A 16,634-nucleotide genomic window follows, 5' to 3' on the forward strand; every position below is an offset into this window, starting at 1 on the left:
TAGAGAGGGTCAGCTTGACATGGGAGCCAGAGGGAGGAAGAGGGAGAACTGGCAGCAGAGCTAAGAGACAGAAATAAGGCTAATGGTCTCTAAGGGCACACCCACACTTCAACCCCTCTGTTAATTGCTCTTCGTCAGTGGAATTGCACCCTTGCTACCTCCTCTTCCTCACCAATGTGATCGGGTGCCACGCAGGGTTCATCCGTGCTGCAGCCAGAAATGCACCTGCAGCTCCTGGAGCAGTGCCTGACCTCTCTGTCATCCCTCTGTCGGGGTGGCAATGTGGGGTGACTCCAGCTCCCGGGCGGCGAAAGCCGCCACGTGGGTGTTGGTGTCGGGGGCTGATTAGTGAAGGTGTTTCCATCACTGGAACGTGAGTCAGACAGACCCAGGCTGCATTTCGAGAGTGGTAATCACATTTCTTTATAGCAGCGTAGACGAGGGTTTGGCAGCACCATTCGACCCGCTCCAGAAAAGGCAACTGCAAGCAAGTGGTACACTTCCACCAAGCATGGCATGGCTATCCGAGCCTTTCCAAAGGGGGTGGCCGAGTCCAGGAGAAGAGGAGACAGTGGGGAGGCATACATGATGGCATTTTCCTCCCTTCCCTTGCTACCTCCTCTTCCTTACCAATGTGATCTCTCAGCAGCAAGACCTGCTCCAGAGTGCTTCATCTCACAGCAAAGCTGTGGTGCAAAGCAATAGCCACATTTTCCTCCTTCCTCCTCCTCCTTCCCCCCTTCTCCAGGGCAATCCTGCCTCTCTGCCCCAGCCCCAAACACACGCCGGCATGGCCTGCCTCCTTGCCTGTTGATAGAGCATAACACGTACGCTTGGGACTGTGTTGCCAGCGTGGTACGAGTCTAGCACCCATCCTGGGGCTGCCAAGGCTTTAGCTTTGCTAAGCCAGCGTTGGCACCAGCTGCTCCCCCAGTCCCGACATCGGAGGAGAGAGTCGCGGAGGTCAGACATAGCAGAAATGCCTCCCTGCGAGAAACGCTGAGCGTCTGGCGCTGGCTCGAACAATATGTAGCCTGTCTTTTGCTGTTTTGTTTTGTTTTGTTTTGTTTTGAACACACAAAACTGCCTTGCTTCCCTTTATTCCTTCCAAGAATGCTCTGCATAATCACGGCAACTCCTCTCCTTTCAGCCAGTTCTCTCCGCATTGTGCTGGGCTTAGTCAATGATCCTGAATGCCTTTCGTTATCCTCTCGTTAGGCTTGATTTTGGAAGGAAGGAGGGAAGACAGTGCTATTTTTGTAGTATCTAGGCTTTCTCCAGACTGCATCTAACTTGCTATTGTTGGTCAATGATCTTTCAATTACTTACTACACTTGGGACTTTGGTCTGTTCTTGCAAAAAGGCGCTGATGTATTCAACACACCCTTTCCAAAGAGCAGGCTGGGACTGTATGATTACGCTATGCAGAAGCATGGCTCACAAAGCCTTTCTTTTTATAAATATCAGAGTTTGAAAGTGCAGTTGGCTTCTTCTGTGGTAAATTTACCATTTTGTGGCAGCTTTCAAAAGTATCTGTCACACTGAAGTGATTTTTCTGTTCCTGAGAAGTGCAAGGTACTTTTTTTTGACTCCTTATTTTTTTTGACTCTTTATTCAATGCATTGCTTTTTGTTATGAGGCTCAAAGTTGTCTCAGAATATGCCAGAATTTCGGAACAGTGGTTTTATACAGGTTATGGCTGCGGGCTAGGATCTGTTCTTCCAAAGTTTTGGCCTTTTGTCCCTGGCACACTGTGTAGCATACAAATCTACATTTTTCCAAACAGTTGCTTCTGTTTTCTTTGTTATTCAACCTGAGGCAATCATAGGCTGGTCTTCAGAGCATGCACATCTTCCTGCTAAAATCAGGTGGAATTATGTGGGTCATATCCTTTTATAAAGCTCTTTCAAGACATGAACCGAAAACTGGAGCACTCAGGATTGGTGGCACTGTCGATAAAAGAGGTAGCTCCAGGCAGCTGAATGCCATACGTGCCATACGTGCCATTCACAGTGAAGCTCTCGAAACTTTGGATCCCATAAAGCAAGCTGGCTTGGGCTTGACTGATATCTAAATAGAAAATCAACAAGAAAAACAGAGGTGGAGCAGGAATATTGTGCGTAACTCAGCCACTGCCATGCTTTTTGCCGAATCAGGATCGATCCAGCAGGCCTTTGTAGTGTTATAGAATAGTATAGTATGGAATAGTATATTTTTGAATGAGATATAAAACCAAAGTCCTAATACTCTGAGATCATTAAAGCTCTTACTGGGCTTTGCACAGAAATACGTCAGTATAACCAAAGTCCACATTGGATAGTTACAGTCTCACTAGCCACAGTTTCCACAACAGCTTTGTAAGGGTGCAATATTCTTCATTTTTTGTCCTGATCTGTGTAGTTCCAATAAGGTTTTATTGCTAGTTTACCTACCCTAAAAATGAAAAATCTAAAGCAACTGTGTAAATGAAGATATTTTTCAGCTATTCATCATTATCTGGCCTGCAAATCTATCAGACGTTTGTTCCTTGCAGCACTTTATTTACTGTATTTCATTTCTTATTAAGTATATTTTCTCAGAAGCTTGGTAATTACATTCACATCTAAATGAGGGAAAAAGGAAAGTCAAACCAGACCTCTAGCAATCTCCCAGTTTATGCATAAACGTACTGTAATAAGAGGATGTGTGTTGTCAAACATGCTCACCGCAGGATTTCCAGGTGGGTGGGCAGAAAATAGAGGGTTTCTGAGCTCACTCCTACTGTTCTTACACTCGTATCAGATGGGGAACTTCAGTGGAAATGCTCTTCATTTGCATGAGAGTAGAAGAACTTGTGCCAGCAGGAGGAACCTTATCACAGAAACCAGAAGAAAACAAAGGTGACTTGTTTGTAGGAAGTCTGCATTCTGGAGAGGGTAACAAGCAAAATCAAACAAGCCCTTCAAATGACCCAGACAGTGTTTTGAAGGAACGTGGTAGTTGTTAAACGTAGGATCGGCCCACACACCTCTCCAAGCAGCAACTGAGTATTTCAAGTAAGTATAATTGCGTCTGGGCCCTATCCTGCAGCATTTAGACTCAAACTCCTCTGCAGTTTTAGAGATGACGCGCAGAAGGAAGAGAAGCATTGGGGAACCTGAGTTTTTGTTTAGTCATCTCTGTTGTTCAGCCTGAATTTGTATTTAATGAGAAGACCTTCAGTACCACACAGGAGCTGCTCTTTGGAGTATTAGGAGTTTCTTGCTATTTTCTTCAGCCTGGGAGCCTGGGAAATTTCTGCTGGGGTGCAAGTGATGATCTCAGAGTGGTCACACACATGGATGCAATCGGGATACGAACTGCCACCATTAAAGCTGTTCTCATGGACACGGTTTTGGGGTTGTGAAGGAAAGGATGGCAGGATATCCTTTCCCTCTCTCCTGCTGTTCATACAGCAAGGAGGATGTTTTGGATGAGAAGCAAGGACACGCTGTTGGAGCCTGACTGTCCTGTGGCATCTGGATACAGGGCAACTGAAAGGGCCTTCAAGAGGAAGGATGGGACCGGGAGATGCTGAGGCATTTGGGAATGTGGGCAGAAGTTTCAATGGGTGGGAACAGCATGTCAGAAGAGAAAAAATGATGATGCTGGGTTATAAGCTAACTGGGAGTAGCTAGTTCGAGGCCCCTGGGAAGGGAGTTATTTCTGGAGTTTTGTTTCTGTGCAAGAAAAGGGCTACTGTGAAACAGCATGTCTCAATGGAAGGAAAAATACATTTATAATGTGGTGTTATGGTTACGACTTCATGTCATTTTTGACCCCCAGATACCACTGTGGCTCGATCTGTTTGAGTTGCACAGATAAACAGACCAAGCAACCAGCTTCCTTGGGCAGCTCCATTGTTTACACATTGGAGACATCCAACTCAGCCGTGACTCAGCCGTCAGCAATGATGTTCTGACCTTATTAATATCAATGGGAGTCTTCTTAACAAGGACATAATTTCACCCCAGAGGCCAATTCATTAATTAGCATCTCCGGCTATCCTGTCATTGGGCATGTGAAGAGGGTAGCAACTTGACTTATATACTGCGTAAATATGCGCTGAGTAAAGATGCATTTAATTGCAAGTGTAAGGGGAACATACAGGATCATAAAAGTTTGGCAGCAAGAGTGAAAAAGAGGTGAGTGTAGCTCCTCCCTGCAAACATATTCAGTGCTGGTGGTACTTGCTTATTGCAGGGTCTTCTCTAAAATGAATGTCTAGGGAAATGTTAGTTTAATATTAGCTGTTGATTTCAAGCACTGCACGAAGTTGTGTGATAATCACTTAAGTGCTGCTCTGATGACATTTTTTTGGCCTTGATAGCCATCCCTCAGTGTAATATTCTTACTGTGTATGGTTTACAAAAACACCATTGTCCTACTGTGCTTGTTGCCAGGAAAGGGCGTTTTAATCATTCTAGTATGTCTGTTATTAAATATTTCTCTTTTTCGAAATAAAAATAGCTCAGCCTGCACTTTGAGCTAGCCTAACTCCTCTCCTTCCAAACCATATTTGCATGTACGGAAGTTGTTTGCTAACAAAAAATTAAGGATTTTTGAACATTCTTTGCATGTTAAAATTGAACAGATTAAACTTACTTTAACAACAACGATCTCCCAGAGTTAATGTTTTATGCAAACAGCAACAAGGGCACAGTCTGTTCACTAACAAGGTCAGGAAAGGACTTCTTCTATTGTGCAACATTCACGGATGTTAGTCTTCTCTGAAGTATTCAAGGTTGCCACTGCCGGGTGATGACTAGCTGGACTGTTGGCTTGTCATGACGTGGTAACTCTCTCTCCCTACTATCATTTGCTGGATGACTTTGTGGGGCTGAACTGATCCTTCTTTACTCAAAAATTTAAGAGAATTGAAATTTGCGTGATAACAAATGAACAAACCCCTGCATAGATCTAATTATTTTAGTTATTTAGTAGAAAACTTTTTATTTACTCATTTTAAGGAAGCACATACTATAGGAAAAAGGGTGGGGGGAGGTACAGGGAGATATGGTATCTTTCGTTAGACCAACAGTCATAGCTGGAAAAAAACAGCCAAGCTTTTGAGCACAGAAGCCCATCTTGAAGACTGATATAGATGCAGCTAACTTCAACTGAAGTCTACGATGGGAACAACTGCTCTGAATTTATTCTAGCCATGTTAATCAATGTTTTCACTTGTATTCTCTTGTGCAACAACTGGTTATGTATGGCAGAAAAAGGGGAGCCGGTGTTGTGAAAATACAAGTATTGTTATTCCTTATAACTGCAGGTGAACACAAGCAGATTGGGGAGAGACAGAGCAGAGGATGGAGGAGATGTTTCCAGAGCCGATGCCCAGCCCAAGCCAGAGCTGACAGTATCTAGGTAACGCTATGCAGTACAGAGGCTAGGTCAGAGAAATGTCTGCTGGTGGGACCCCTTTGGCTTGAGCTGGTGGAGCAAGTATTGCTGGCAACATCTGTTTGACACAGAAAGGACAGAATCCAGACAGCAAGATCACATGCTGGCAATACCCCAAGATGGGTGAGTCTCAGAGACAAACTGGCAAGTGCTGGCTGCACCTTGGGTAATGGCAGGCCAAGGGACGGTATCTGAATCGGCAGAGAGGGTGTGCTGCCAGTCCTTTGCGACTCCAGAAACATGTATGGATATAGAAAAACCTGCTGTGTGCCTCCACCTCTGTATATCCTATAAGGTGTTCCTATCTATTTCTGGTCTCTGACTTTTTTTCCTTTCTCTTTTGGATAGCAGGTCATCCTAGCACAGCATTATCAAACTTCGCCTTGGATTTCATTCTCCTTGCTGGGCCTCAAGCAGGAAAGACAAAATTTAAGAACAGTGATTTTGCTAGATAGATGCTTGACTGACAAGACTAGACACTTAATACTGGTTTTTAAAATTGTTTTCTTTCCTATTTGCTCAATACCTTTCATTATCCCTGGTAACTCACTTCAGACGTCACTGAAGCTCCCACTGAAGAACCTCCTTCAGCTCACACAGGCAAGTGCTATTTTGATTTTTGAATACTAATGAACAATTTAAATACAGTGAGTTGGTTATTTCCATCCAGTCTGTTGTCTGTCTTTGCATTACTGTATATAGATCCTGCTCTCCCTTTTTTACAGGGGAAAATGTGAATAGTATCTTTTCTGCCTTTTAATTTTAAAAGTATTTATTCCTCAGCTGTTGACATCTTTCTACATTTAAAACAAGGTATCGAATTAACTGCTTCAGTAACTCCAAATACAATCAAACAGATTAATGGGGATAGACTAAAGGCAACATTTACCCAGGGACTCCAATGCCTTTAGTGTTCTCATTCTTTCTTCACGTAGCCAAAAATGAAAGTTTGGCTAATTTCTAATAGCATCTTTGTTTCTTCTTCATCCTTCCTGCTGCAAACAGCATCCTTCCTCGCGTGTTTAGAAAAGTCTGCTGCTTTGCACAGGAACTCAGGGTAATAACAGCACCAGAGACAATGCTAGAGATAACCACTTTACTTCCTGCTCCCTCAGTCCTTTGCTGTTCTGGATTAAGGCCTAAAAATTGTTGGGCAGCACTAGCTTGACTTATTTTCCAGGGCAGGAAGGAATCGCTTTTTACAGACTCCCATTTTCTGACTTAGTTCAATAGTAAGATGGATGATTCTTCCCAATTTCGAACAGGGAAACTTTAGTGCCAAGCAATGACAAACATTGCACATTCCTGAGCTTGTTTTTTTTTTTTTTTTGGCCACTGTAATATTCTTGCAACCTACCACCCAGCCTCCCGTCCCAGTCCTGGGTTCGCTGGAGCAAAATGGTGCCTGGTGATCCCGTGAGCTGCCCAGGGCCCATCTGGGCAGGGGAATGGCTGGATTTTGGAGGTCCATCCCCGTAATCACAGGGCTCCTGGGCGAGCTCGGATCTCAGTTTAACCCAGGCGCAAGAAGCTGTTGGGAGCCGGCAGCGCTCGTGAGGAGCCTGGCGCGAGCAGCATGGGCTGGGGACGCTGCGGGACAGCGGGAAGCAGCAGTTAATACAAGCACCCCCTGCGCTTCCCCCCTCAGCCTCCAGCTCCCGCCCGGCCTCTCTCGGGGGCTTCCTCCCTCTCCCCACGGCTGCTCTAATGGCGCCGTCCCGCAGGCCTCTGCTGGGGGCGGGGGGGACAGGCCCCGCCGACTCGTGAGCCCCCAAGGGCAGGCCGGGGGACCCCAGACAGCGGGGCTGCCGTGACGGGCCCCCGCGGGGCTCCCCGGGCCCGGCCCCGCGGCCCCACGACCCCGCTGCGTGGGCTCCCCCCCCCCCCCGCCTCTCTCTATGCTCCCCGGCGGGAGACGGGCCCGGCCCCGCGCCGCTCTGGCCGCCCCCCGCGCCCTCACTCGCTGGCAGCCGAGGGGGGGAAACCCCCGCCGCCGCCAGTGGCCGGCGTGCGGGTGACGTCATCGGCCGCGGCCCGGCGGCGCCGCCTGGCTGTTGCGCGCTCGGCCTCGCGCGCTCCCCCTTCGCGGCCACCGTACCGGGAGCCGCGGGAGCTCCCTGGCCGGCCACCGTCCCGGGAGGCGCCGCGAGCGTGTCCGCGTCCCCCCGCCGCCCCCTCCCTCCCCTCCGGCGTCGTCGTCGTCGGCGGCAGATGGCGCGGGAGCGCGCGGCGCGGCGGGGCCCGGGCCGGCGGGGCGGGAGGCCGCGGCGGCTCCCGCTGGCGCTGCTGCTGCTGGCGCTGCCGGCGCTGCAGGGGCTGGGGCCGGGGCCCGCCGCCGCCGCGGAGGAGGCGAAGGACTGCGACAAGCCGTGCGCCAACGGCGGGCGGTGCCAGCCGGCCAGCGGGCAGTGCGAGTGCCAGCCCGGCTGGGTGGGCGACCAGTGCCAGCACTGCGGGGGACGCTTCAGGTGAGCGGCGGCGGCGGGGCCCGGCTCGGCGGGAGGCGGCGGCCGCGGGGTGTCCCCCCGGGGCGGGGGGTCGGCTCCGGGCGAGAGGGGCGGGCTGGGCCGCAGGGCTGGGCCCGAGCGGGGCTGGGGGCGGCGAGCGCCGGGACGGGCTGCGCGGGGAGGCTGTGGGGGCTCCGGCCTTGGGGGTCTGGGGGCGGCGAGCGCCGGGACGGGCTGCCCGGGGAGGCTGTGAGGGCTCCAGGCACTCAGACCCGATCACGCACGGCGCTGGGCAGCCCGCTCGAGCAGGGGGGTTGGACCGGAGGACGCCTTCCAGCCCCTCCTGTGGCTCTGTAATAGGGGTGTGGGGTAAGAGGCAGCTCCGCGAGGGAACAGGGGTGCGAGTGTGAGAGGCTGGGGGACACCAGGGGTTTGGGTATCCCTGGTTCGGGCTGCCCAAGGGGCACCTGGGGACAGGAGGGGTTGGGGGTGAGAGGCGGGTTTGGGGCTCAGCAGGGACGTGAGTATCTGTTTGTCCAGGGCGGCAGCAGGGCCGGGGATAGAAGGGGAAGATCCATGTGGCCATAGGAACGTAGGTGTGAAAGGCTGGTGGGAGCGTGTTTAGGGGACAGCAGAGATTTGGGTGCTCCTGGTTGAGTGTGCAGAGGGGCAAGTCTAAGGGCACCAGGGGTGAGGGGCTGGTCTGGAGTGTGGGTATAAAGGGCTGGGGGGAAAAAAATTGGGTGCCCACGGTGGAGGCTGCAAGAGTGGGAGGCCTGGGAGCAGCAGGCACGTGAACGTGAGGGGCAGGTTTTGGGGGCAATAGGGCTGCTGGTGCAGGGTGACGGGGGGTGACCGGAGCGTGGTTGTAACGGGCTGAGACTGCCCGAGGCTGGATCTGGGGGAAGGTCTGGCAGTAACCGGGTGTGGGTGTTCGGTCCTGAGTAGTCGGTCTGGAAGCAGTGGTTTATGACCGGGGGTCTTTATCCTGCAAAGAGGAATATTTAGGAGGACACTAAAGTTTGGGGTGTAGGTTGCTGGGGTTGCGCAGGGATCAGTAGCTGGTTGAAGTATCTGGGGCTGTGGAGGGCCGGGTTTGTGGGTGGTGGGCTGTGGTGTGGGGCACTGCACAGTGTAAGGCTATACAAAGAAAGATCTGGGAGATGATCGAGGTAGGAGTGTAAGTACCTGGGTGCTCATTGTGGTAAGTCTATAGAGTTAGTAAGGTGCGGGGGAATTAGATAAGAGGAGATTTTTGGGAATAGTGGGTGTATTTGTGGGGGCCGTGTAAGCAGAAGCCTGAGGATGGTGGGGTGGGAGAGTGAGTCTAATCAGGGCAGGGTTCGGATGCGTGCGGAGGTGGCTGTCATCGGAGGCAGGTGGGGCAGCAAGGTGTGGTTGTCCAGGTCAGAGGACAGGGTGGACATAGGGCCAGCTTCTGAGCAGGGACAGATGGGAGAAGCACTGAAGTGCGTTCAAGGGACTGAGTCCGGCTAGGAGCAGGCTGGAGTGGGACAGCAAGGGTGCATAAGTAGGGGATTAGGGCTGGGTGGGGGCAAGAGGGATGTTTGTGGTGGGCTAAGCAAGCTCATCTCAGCAGGTAGGATAAGGAGATACTGATTTTGGTTAAGGGTGAATTATGAGAGCAGTAAAGGTATGAGTAGGGGAGAAAAGCAGCATTTTGTGGGGGTGGCCAGCATGTGGGGAAGCTCTAGGCAGAATCAGCTCCTCCAGTAGTGGAAAGGCAGCTGGAGATGGCGGGGTGCCTGCAGAGGAGGAAAGGTGATCTTTGGGCTGTGTGATACCAAAAAGCATATTGCCTGAAGTGTCGGGTCCAGTTCTGGTGGTGATGGGATACTAAACTGGGTATCTAAAGTTTGTCCTATAAGGTGATGGACTGAAGATCATGCATGTGCATGGCGGCTTCTGTAAAAACTTGCATTTGTGGTGGAAGGGGTTTAAGCAAGATGGTTACTTGTTTTGGTTTTGTCAGCTGTGGCAGTGAGAAAGCAAGCATGTCTGCATATGTTAGGTGAATTCTTTGGGCAGGGCTGATTCTTGGAAAAGAAGGAAATGAAAAAATTGCTATTATTCAAGGCGGTGCTTTCCTTCTTAAGGAACCCCTTATGGAAAGTACCAACCACCCTTTGATGATGCTAGCTCTGCATTTGGGAGAAGGGGAGCTGTGCGTGTAAGCCAAACTCATCGAGGCAAACAGCTTTGAGAGCTGAAGTTGAGGCTTCTTTCTTTTTTTTTTGACGGTCTGTAGAGGGGTGTGTGATGCTGCCCGCTCTGAAAGGGGGTTTGTGAGGAACCAAGCTGACCAAGCAAACCCTGGAGGTCAGAAGCTTCCTTTTTGATGTTTTTAACCAGCGTCATGATAAGAATTTTCTTCTAGTTGAGAGAGACCATTGTGAAATAGCCACTTGCCCGTTGCTTTCCTGGAACAGTTTTAGGATATTGATTGTTTTAAGGGGACTTTGAATAAAGACAGAGGCTTCTTTTCTACAAGGCATAACTGCTGCAGCTGAGTAACAGAAGAATTGGTATATGCTCACTGCAAATTGCTTTTTTTTTTTTTTGCCTCTTGTCTCTGTTTTGATAAAGCCTCTTGTTTCTTCATCGCATATCATTCCACTCTAAAATTTTGATTTAAAATATCATGCATATTTCTGTCTCTAGCTAGTTTATTTAGCTGGTTTATATATTTATTTATTAGTGAGCTGAAATTTCTAGTAAATTTCTTAAGTGTTGAGCTCTGGGAAAAATACAAACAAGTTTTTTTTTTGTTGTTTTTTTTCCTTCTTCTTCAATGTTTGGAGCTTTGCTGTCAAGTCCCTTGAGTTTACTGTCTCCTGTCATAAATGGCTCTAAAGCTTTTTTGTGTTTGTTAAGAGCCTGGTTTGAAAAGGCTTGGCATATAATTAGGTGCTGTAGGTACAATTGGGAAGTAGCTGGGCAATGAATATGAATTTATAAGTGTGGTATATTCTACATGCTTATCTATTTGACTATATCTATTTGAAATGTAATTATATTTGGCATGTTAATCTTTCTGTCCTTATCTAGATGTGTGATTGCTGTGCTTCTGGCCTTGACTTTTACGTTTACGTTCAATGCTAGCGTTGTCACGATACAACTTCTGCTTCGCTGACCTACTAAACCCTCAGATCTTCTTGTGTTACAGTGAAGAATGAATATCTTAGCTTTATGTTAGAGCCTCATATTCTACCCGTATTCTACATGGAAAAATTCTTTATTTTTAGTGCAGTAAGAAATATGTCTAACAATCCTCAGGTGGACCATTTTCTTCCTGGTTTCACACAAACCTCAGTTGAGGAGATTGTATGCAGTGCAGTCTTGTTCTAATACAGGTTTGTGTTTTCTAAGGATGTGTGACGTTCTGTGATTTCTTAAAAAGAAAATGGGGTAAGAGAAATGTATTTGCATGTGGTTTCATTTGTGATAATTCTTAGTTACTGTAGAAACGGCTTCTGAGAAATCTTTGACCTCTCCACAGGTTAAAGATACTGTTTAGGAGGTAGAAAACTGAGTTATGAGTGACTTTCAGGGTTTTGGCCGTAATCTTCATTCTGTAGTTTTAGGTGCCTTTTTTAGACGAGGAATCCGCCAGTTCAGGTTTTTTTAAAGATAAAGACTAAGAACATGGTTTTATGGGAAGGTGAAGTGGAAAATAATGCTTGATGTGCTCATATTCTTCATGGCTGTATAAACCTCTCATTGGCTCCTACACTAACTGGAGTTTCCTGTAGGCCAGTAGCTTCAAGCCGTCACAGTCTGGACAAGAGAGGACTAGTGCCGTGAGGCTGTCTGCTGGGATGGATGAGGAATCTCTGAGTTAAATAGATAAAGATACTCACCAGTTTTTAAGATATTTCCTCAGTCTAAAGAGTGCCGTGAGCCTGGAAACGACAGACCCTTCAAAGCATGTTCCTTAGCTCTGTAATGCAACCTCTTGTCCTGCTGGAGTTGAATGGTTTTGAATGACTGCCTGATTCGTAGTCGGGGAAGGGCTGGTGAGGGAGATAAAATGTACCTTAAAAAAAGAAGACCGCAATTTTACACAGATTTATTGGCCAGAGGTTCTAGAGGATTGGATTAACAAATTCAAGAGTAGTGCTTGACTTCTGCAGCAGTAATTGTATGCAAATTATGTAGATCTGCTGATGGGCACTTTGATGTGTGATTCTAGTTGAAAGTATTAACAGGCTTAACGATTTTGGCTATATCATTAAATACCAAATGGTTCCCAAAAAGTGGGTTTTGTATGTATAGGCATGGGTTCTTTCATGAAAATAGCATTTTAGGTTTATTTTTTTGGAGGTGAGAGATGGAAAACGCTAAACAGTGCTTAGCAATGCAACATGATGGAGAAAAAAATAAAGAATACAGTGTACCTTTTAAAGTACCTTTTTATTAATTTAATGGAGGCACTTATAGGCTGCTGATTGAATGTTATTAAGGAGCGTATAGTAATACGATTTTCTTGGCCAAAGAATATTATAGTAAAGTAGAATTTTATCTCTGGAAGATTTGGCTAAATCATAACTATCTAGTAAAGAACTGTCACGGTTCCCATCCTGAAGTAAATGGGAAATTCAGGTAAAAAGCAAGGATACAAAAACCATTGTCTTTAAAAAGCTACCTGATACAGCTTAACACTTTAGGGAAAGTCAGAAAACTGCTTGATATATTTGAGGATATTGGGAGTTTGAATCAAAGCAGTTTATTTAAGTGCTTCAGTTAGATTTGGGTGCTGTATTTGTTCCTGATCCCCGTACTATTTCTTTGTTTTCATCATTACATTATCATGCTTTAAAATTATTTTCTCTTCCACATTACTCTGCGAAAGGTTTGCTCAAATGGTGTGCACTGGTTTAAAAAAAAAAAGAAGCTATTCAAGTAGGGAAATATTTAAACATTATCAGCTGTAAAGATTATACTGGAGAGAGAGGAGATGTATGCATGTGTTTGTATCTGTCCATATATGCAAGTATATATATGTGTGGGCGCACACACAGACATGTTTATATATTTAAATGGCCTGTTCATTGAGAAAGAAACTCTTAGCTAACATTTCATCCTAATTCTCACTGCTTTATTGTTACCCTTAATCTCTGGATGGACAGTGTAATATTTTGCTAGGGTTATTTTAACAAGCTTCATCCTTGAAATAATTCAGTCTTTTTGAAATACCTAAAGTGTGCTACGTTTGCCTTGTGCAGAATGACCGGCATAAAGATTTGGCTTGTGTGAGGTTTTTTAAAGCTTGCAGTAAGCTCACTTTTTCTGTTTGCTTTAAACAGTCTGCTTTACAGCCAGGAACCAATACCAGAAAATTCAGAGCAGTAAGACAGCACAGTGCACGCTCGGCCCTTTCTATCATCTCTGCTTCACACACGTCAAACATCTTAACTGCTCAAGCATTAGTTTTCAGAATTATTGACCAGCCTATACTTTGAACCTGTGATTGAGAGGAGTAGCATCCAGCTGCTGTCTTCTTGCAAAGCCCGTCTGGGAGCTGAGACCTCTGGGAACAGTATAGGTAAAGAATAATGTTCCTGCGCTGCCAATTCCAGGAAAATATCGCTGCCTCAGACTGATTGTAAATGTCTCCTTTTCTTCACTGGTCAAAACTGAAGACCATTTCTGTCCCATTTCTATGTGTCTGTTTAAATATCACGGAATAGCTGTCTGAGCCAGTTTAGCAGAAGTTGTCTGACACTGCTCTAGGTTTTCCATTATTTCACAATCTCAGTTGCTTCTTTCATTATGAATCCAAAATCAGCTTATGTCCAACTGGGTATTCATTACCATTGTAGTCAATTTACATTTAACATAAATGACTTGGTTGAAATATCACCAAATTACTGAAGTTAGCACTGTTTTCACTGAAATAGCCATTTCTTTTAAGCTTTCAAAAGAACTATGACCCGTGATCCTTTTATTGTGCATCCTGGTGAAGTTTAATAACACTTGGAATGGCTCTGACAGCTTTCACTTTCCTAGCATGTTCCTCTGAAGCTTTTGTGAGCAATCAAATTTAAAACTGTGAGCTTACTGCACATAACATAAGTGTCTATGATGATCCACTCTGAAAATCTTCTTTATATTGAGATAATGACATAGCTGACCAAACTGTTGTATTATTGCATTAATTTGTGATACCCTTGGGTGCTCTTTTCTGCTTCCTTGAAGAATTTTTGCGGTTTGAAGTTCCAGGCACAGTATTCGGAATTAACTCCTTGATCTGGTAGAGCTTTTCTTCTTTCTGCATTCAAAATGTTCTCAGCAGCTAGTTTTTTAGGACCTCTTAAATCACATCTTCTAAAACACAGTAAAAAGAGTAAAAAAATGCAGAAGACGGGATAGAGGATTATTTGATCTCAGAGGTAAAGTGGTTTGGGTGAAGGAGCAGCAAGCTACTACAAGCCTAAATTCACTTCTAAGGAGAGGGACTGCAGTAATTTTATTAGAGTGCTTTGTTCTTGCGTAGCTCTGTGCTGAGGTCTGCCCATGCGACCATTGCAGCGTCTTGAAAGCAGGGCTGGAAAATTTGATAATCGATATTAGAGCACAGAACAGAGATGATAATTTGCTGTTGTGTGTGGCTTGGAATTAAACAGCCGTGAAGCTCTGAAATACTGAGCTAGTAATGATGGTTGCTTTTGGCTTCCTGCTTTTGTCTCCTCGCTTTGTTTATGGTTGATCTACGTGGAATTCCCTTAGAGTCTGCTTGAGATTGTCACTAATGCCCTTCCCTCCCTCCTCTTAGCAAAAATATTTAGTTTTGTATCTCTGGACAAGCCAAAATGCAGGCAAGCGCAAGTGTTTCAGTGGATGTGCTTCCTGAGTATCATTAAGGGCACGGTTTTGGCTTGTAGGACCTCAAATCCTTGCAATTCCCAAGATGGGAGGAATCTGGCTTGATTGTGGAAGGGTGAAATCTGTAGGGATGGTGGGAGACCTTAATTGGATGCTTGATATGAAAATCTGCTAAGCTAAATTTGATATATCAGAATAGTGGGGGGATTTTTAGGCCAGAATAATGTTTTAAAGAAAATAGACTCAGTAGTCTGCACTAGTTAAGTTTACTAAGACAGGTCTTAGCGCATGTCATGTGAAAAAGGAGATTGCAAGTGTTTTACTGTGTCCTGTGAGGACACTGCAGGGTCTGGTTAAAGTTTGGAGTACTGGTTGTGGGGTTCATTTGGAAAACAGGTTCCTGCGGTACAGTGAGATTCAGAGTCTGGTTCTCTGAAAATGCCCCACGCATATGCAGGAGCAGGCTGGTTTGAGAGTGGTTCTGCGAGCTGAGGTAGTCTAGACGCTTGAACCGAGGGTTTTCCAGCATGCAAAAACTACCTTTTTTCTGGGATGCCTGCTGAGCTGGGAGCTGCAGAACAAACAGTGCTGCCATATACAACGCTGATGGTCTCCGACTTGCTTAATGTGTCACAAAAAAACACAGAGCAGTTGTCACTTCACGTAGATACCGAGAGTACTACGTGTTGTGTTAAGAATGAATATTATCTGTACTGTCTTTTAGCATTGCCCAGTGTAGCTCAGCTTTTAGTGGGGACTGATGCAGGAGGTAGGAGGGCAGCTATGAAAATACTAGTTTTTCCATTTTGTTCTTTGTATTACCTTTCTCCCCCCCCCCTTTTCTTCACCTTAGTTTTTGGTTGCTGTTTTCTATAATCTGAAATGACACAAAATAAGGAAGGTTAAGTTAAAACCTCCTTTTTTAAGAGTTTCTTGTTAGTCAGTGTTTGTATTGCCTGAAAATTTAATATCTGTTTCCAAGGTGGTGCATGTCTACTTAAAGTGTAAGAAGCTTGGCACAGATGAATTAGCATTTTTATAAACTCATTTTATGAACTCGGATGCAGAAGGTGAGAACTATTTTTCTATTGAGAAAATTTACCTTGGATTTTTTTTTTAACGGTGTTATTTTCATTGTGAAGCGAAAGAATAACTGTGTCTTCAATTACTGTGCTTTTAAAACCATTATAAGGCTGTCGTAGATTTATTCCTGCCGTTTTTCACTCATTGGTTTTGCTATGAAGAATATTACACCTCCGTGCATTTAGCATCAGTGAGTTACTGCTGGTATAATGTATAGCTAGCTGTGTGTCGAGCAGTGGTTTTCTTTCCCTTTTTTTCTTTTCCTTCAGTGTTTTTGTGCATGTGGTCATTATATCCTTCCTTTCACGGTTTTGTAGTAGTCTAAATGTTGGCACCGTTGCCAGACATTTTGCGTGTAATTGCCTTATCTGGAGAAAATTTTTAATTGAGGTTCTCCCTGCACGCGGTATTTTGATTTCATTGTTTGTTATGATCAAGAACGTGTTTGACTTCTTCTAAAATAAACTTTTCAGGGTGGCTTTGTGAGGGCCCGTAGGTAGCAATGCGCAGCCAGTTCCCTGCCGAAGCTATTCATTGCCTGTTTAATGATTAATTTACAAGCTCGATACCCCTGCGTCTGCAGCGTTGAGAGTGCCACCCGAATTTGATAGCAATATCGGGGCTTAGTATCTCGAATGTCTGCCTTTTGGTAGCCGCTTTGATCTTGCGTGTGATCAGCAAATACGATTCGAAGAAAAAGCTGGGTCACGGGAAGGCCCGAGATGCAAAGCCGTACGTGGTTGTACTGCTGACTGTGCAGGTCACTGCTGCAAGAAGAAACTGGGGAAAACTGCTGCGTTATTTACCATCGAGGCACTCTGTGCTATTAAA

At 46.0% G+C, this 16,634-nt stretch overlaps 1 protein-coding gene across 2 annotated transcripts in view; it reads left to right on the forward strand.

Moving 5' to 3' along the window:
• Window positions 1-7,499: 7,499 nt before the first annotated feature.
• ATRN (attractin) overlaps window positions 7,500-16,634 on the forward strand; it is a 149,125-nt gene continuing 139,990 nt past the window's right edge. For both annotated transcript variants that reach the window (XM_026121801.2, XM_064511647.1), the window contains exon 1: window positions 7,500-7,895. In XM_026121801.2, coding sequence (XP_025977586.2) covers window positions 7,639-7,895 — 257 coding nt within the window. In that variant the 5' untranslated portion in view covers window positions 7,500-7,638. The remainder of the gene's footprint in view (window positions 7,896-16,634) is intronic.

Source organism: Dromaius novaehollandiae, chromosome 4 (assembly GCF_036370855.1).
Source record: "Dromaius novaehollandiae isolate bDroNov1 chromosome 4, bDroNov1.hap1, whole genome shotgun sequence".
NCBI lineage: Eukaryota > Metazoa > Chordata > Aves > Casuariiformes > Dromaiidae > Dromaius > Dromaius novaehollandiae.